The 4,584-nt window shown below is 46.0% G+C and overlaps 1 protein-coding gene across 1 annotated transcript in view; it reads right to left on the bottom strand.

Annotated features, from left to right (window-relative positions):
• Window positions 1-212: 212 nt before the first annotated feature.
• kcnn3 (potassium intermediate/small conductance calcium-activated channel, subfamily N, member 3) overlaps window positions 213-4,584 on the bottom strand; it is a 43,760-nt gene continuing 39,388 nt past the window's right edge. Inside the window, exon 10 of the mRNA XM_060053432.1 lies at window positions 213-3,834. Within this exon, the coding sequence (XP_059909415.1) occupies window positions 3,367-3,834 (468 nt within the window). The 3' untranslated portion in view covers window positions 213-3,366. The remainder of the gene's footprint in view (window positions 3,835-4,584) is intronic.

Here is a 4,584-nt window from a genome sequence, read left to right on the forward strand (position 1 = left end):
GTGTCCGTGGTGCTGTTCTCATTATGCAACATTTGTTATGGATGTGAGGCCGGCCGTCCCACCAACACATTACTCACTATTATACACACATGGTAGCCTAATTATTGGCAGAAGAAACCCTGATGATGGGAGGACTAGAGAGAGGCCAAGGTCGACAGTGATTGATGGGCAAGGCCCCCAAATAATAATAAGAATACACGTGTACTCGGTCATGTTATAGATATATACTTTATTAATTCTCTCTGTTAAAATAAAATTACAAAATAATTTCAACCTCAAACGGCACTTTCCTTGTTCATAATTATTTGACGTATTGTTAATACATTATATCATATAATTGTTGTCACGAATGAGAAGAATACTAGTTTAATAAGAGTAGTTATCAGCTATTACTGCATTTAATCATAATGGTAGAAAAGACTAGAGCAATACAAAGCTAGAATTTCGGTAAAAGCATATCGTACAATATTCCATTGTTGTGTAATTCAGTATTCCGGCCACAGCATGTCACTATTAAACTAATATAAGAAAGGGTCTGAACACGGGGAACAGTATCGTTTTCATCACACAAAAACCCAAACAACCAAACCATTATAATTCATCTTAAATATCTGCATTTTAATTTCTTTACGTACGTGTCCCCAGCAGCTGTTCCTTCATGGCCGTTTATCCTTTATAAGGTTGGTGTGGGTTCTGTTTTCAGGTGCCTGGCGCCCTGCCGCGGTCTACTCTCGGTCCCTCAGCCCATGCACAGATTTTCACAGTTATTCCCTCAGAAATATTGTCAAGAATTGTACAACGCCTTCCGCCATCTTTGATCCCAGGTGGCAGCAGCGTTCCCGCCTCATATTGAAGTCTGTTTAAGAGAGAGCACTTTGGTTGCCAAGGTGTACTTATATTTCTGTGTGTGTGAGCTTGTGCATATGTGCGTCTTGTTTGTGTCAGTGTGTGACAGAGTTTGGGGTGCTCAAGTGTGTGTGTGTGTGTGTGTGTGTGTGTGTGTGTGTGTGTGTGTGTGTGTGTGTGTGTGTGTGTGTGTGTGTGTGTGTGTGTGTCTGTGTGTGTGGGGGGTGTGTGTGTGTGTGTGTGTGTGTGTGTGTGTGTGTGTGTGTGTGTGTGTGTGTGTGAAAGTGTGTGTGTGTGTGTGTGTGTGCGTGCGTGCGTGGCAGTTTTGCGCGATCAAAGAATGTTTCAGTGTATGCGTGTTCATACAATATACATTCATGATAACAGTGAGTGCTTTTAGAAAAACAACTCATAACTTGAACACACGTGGCAGTCTTTGACCCTGAAGGGACAACTGCTGCACGCACAAACATACAAACGACTTCATCGTGTAACAATGAACATAACCGGGTGTTTGGTTGAGTGTTTTAAAGAGATGTCCCCTACAACTATGGCATAGAGTATTGTACTACTCTACTATAACTATTACTACTACTACTACTACTAATACTGCTTGAGATTGGTCTTCAGCAGTACAGTACGGGTTCAGTGGTGGAAATCAAACACTGAACCAGTTTGCCGTTAAACATTTCCTTGGCACAACCTTGAGGTAAGTCATTAGTCAATGAGATGTGGAAATGGTTTAGCGTCCATTCAGGCCAATCAGAGGAAGGTTTACGGTGTCCTCTTATGATAGTCTGTCCCATCCAGTGTCATAAAGTGACGTGTAGTAAGAGTTCACATTAGAAGGACCGGAGGTGAGGTCCACCATACCTAATTCTCATAAGCCATACCACATTGACGTTGAACTTTTGTTCCCTCGTTACCAAGGATTAGACATCCATGAGACCAACACGTTTACAAATGGTGTGTTTGAATTGTATGATGATGTCTGGTCTTATGATCAAATCACTCTGTCTACACATTGATATTCCTATCATAAGAAGGATCAGTCTGTGATCAGACTGTGTGTTGTATATCTGCATGCATGTATGTGTTTATGTTGGGGCAGGGAAGGGATGCATGGACATTCTGTGTTCAGTGTGTTCATCGTTGTATATACCAATCCCAAATAAAAAAACGATGAAAAAACAAAAGAAAGATCAGTTAAACCAGTTTCATGTGGACCTCAGCTATAATTGGTGTGGTTGAGTAAATTGATAATGCCAGATTGAGCGGTTGTCAAATGTCAAAACTATAATGTTTGTAACTAGTCCCAGAATTGAGCTGACTAGCAGATACCCTGTGGTTCAGATGAATCACACTGTGGAGTGTGTCTCGGTATGTGTGGCAGTGCTTGACTTTGACATGCGTGTGCGGTTGGTTTGGCAGTGTGTAGGCTTTACGCGTTTCCCTCAGTGAATTAATATCTTATCATTGAACAAGGTATGGTACATGTTACAAGTGACGAACATTTAAACTTGTGTGAGAACTCTCACACGCTCACTGGTGTCACACGCAATTTAATTTGCCCCAATGATACATTTGTGTCTCAGTTTGTGAATGTGTGTGCGTGTGTGCTTGTGTGTTTCCTTTGTGCATGTTTTTCTTGTGTGTGTCTCTAAGTGTGTGCGTGTGTGCGTGCATGATGCATGCCACTAGTTTGTATGGTGGTCGTATTTATCAGACCTTTTGTTAAAGGGATGCTTGTTAACACACAATTAGCATTCAGATATAAAATATATCAGAAAGATAAAAAGTCATGGTCATTAATTCCTGATGGAAGGAAGGAGAGAGAGAGAGAGAGAGAGAGAGAGAGAGAGAGAGAGAGAGAGAGAGAGAGAGAGAGAGAGAGAGAGAGAGAGAGAGAGAGAGAGAGAGAGAGAGAGAGAGAGAGACAGAGAGAGAGAGAGAGAGAGAGGGAGAGAGAGAGGGAGAGAGACAGAGAGAGAGAAAGAGAGAAATTGATCCAGAGGTTTTCTGCAGTAGTTAGTGGTTCCATAAAGGAGTTCTGAGTCTGGTTAATTATTCTTAATGATCTCCTCCTCGTTGTATCCTTCATCATCCTCGGCCTCTCCGTCACCTATGCCATTAGTCCTGGCCGATGCTCTCTCTTAATTACTTTCCCCTTTCTCTTTTGCTTTTTTAATTTTTCTTAAAGCACCTCTACGTTCTTCTAGGAGCCACACATTAGTATGTGCATGTGTGTATGTGTGTCATCCATTCCAAAGCAGTCCCAACTAGATTGGACCATCTTCTCCTCGTCCATCCTCCAGTGCCACCTCAACCCCTCCCCAGTCTCTCCCCCAGCTCCCCCCTGCCCGCCTCTCTCTCTCTCTCCCCTTCTCTCTCTCCGAGGCTCCTCTGTGGGAGAGGACTAGCACTAGTGTGACCCCTTTCTCCCCGTCCATGAGTTCACTCTCTGTTTTCTTCTTCACCTTTGATCTCGGCCCGTGATGCAGTGCCTCCCGGCCCCTGTCTTCAGCAGCTGGGTGAGCAGGCCAGGGTGGCCGGGCTGCTCTCCCCTAGGCTGCCCTCCGAGCTTGGGGACTGGCCGACCTTCCGGGGGGACTCCAGCGCCAGGACCGGGACCTGGGCCACGGTGAGTCCCGCTGCTGCCGCCGCCGCCGGAACCGCAATCTGAGCCTGGGACACCACCGTCACGGGCACCGCCGCCGGGCCCGTGAAGGGAACCACGGCCCCGGCTGCAGGACCTCCACCCCCGCCTCCACCCCCGCCGCCCCCTCTCCAGTCACGGGCGTCCCTCTCCCGGAGCAGGTGCACCAGGGCAGCGTGCTGGGCGCTGAGGGTGGCCGACAGGTGGGCGGGCAGGGCAGTGAACCCCGCGGTGAGCTGCTCCACCCGGTGCTCCAGGGACAGCATCTGGCGCTCCAGGTCCTCACTGCGGTCGTTGAGCTCCGACATCAGCTCGTACATCACGCTCTGCATCTGGGGGGGAGATTAGCATGCTTCTATTGAGGCGCTTTTAGTCAAAGTGATACGTTTTGCTTGAGGTGCCCGGTATTAATGTGCAGCGGGGTTTGGGGGAGGGGGGGTATCTGGCTCAGGGATGGCTGCAGGCAGACTACAGACATTGGGGTTCGAAACCAGAACCTTTGGACTGGTCAAACATCCAAACCCATGAGACTATCTTATATTTTGGATGGCTACGATTAGACGGTTGTCATCGATGTGTCCAGTGAATACCTTTGAGACTGTAGCTGAGATTAAGGACTAAAATGTACTTGACTTGCTTGAAATATGAAAAAAACATTACGCATATTTTAGAAAAGGTTAGGTTTCTTGACATAATAAAAACCATTTTGTACATGTTATTTAACTATTATTTCATGTCCCGTCCAGCCAGCATCCATTTTCCTCCAAGATATCCCTAGAAGGAGGGATCCATTGAATGTCTCCCTTCTGCTGAGGGCTAAGGGCTGATATATGGCTCTACGGTTCGGCTGTGAAACCTTTGGAGACTTTAGTTTTGATGAAGGGCTTTGAATGAACAAACGTGGCTTGGATCTAAATTACAAACCCATAAAAGAAAATGGAGAGAGAGAATACTGTTACTGACGCCCAAGTTATTTCCAGCAAGGGTTTCATTCCATCGTCCATCGTAACACATCTACCTTTGATGGATGGGTGCATCGTTTGAACGGAACGAAGATGGATTTAAAAAAGGGTGGGTTGAAA

The sequence above is a fragment of the Gadus macrocephalus genome, chromosome 6 (genome assembly GCF_031168955.1).
Source record: "Gadus macrocephalus chromosome 6, ASM3116895v1".
Taxonomy (NCBI): Eukaryota; Metazoa; Chordata; class Actinopteri; order Gadiformes; family Gadidae; genus Gadus; species Gadus macrocephalus.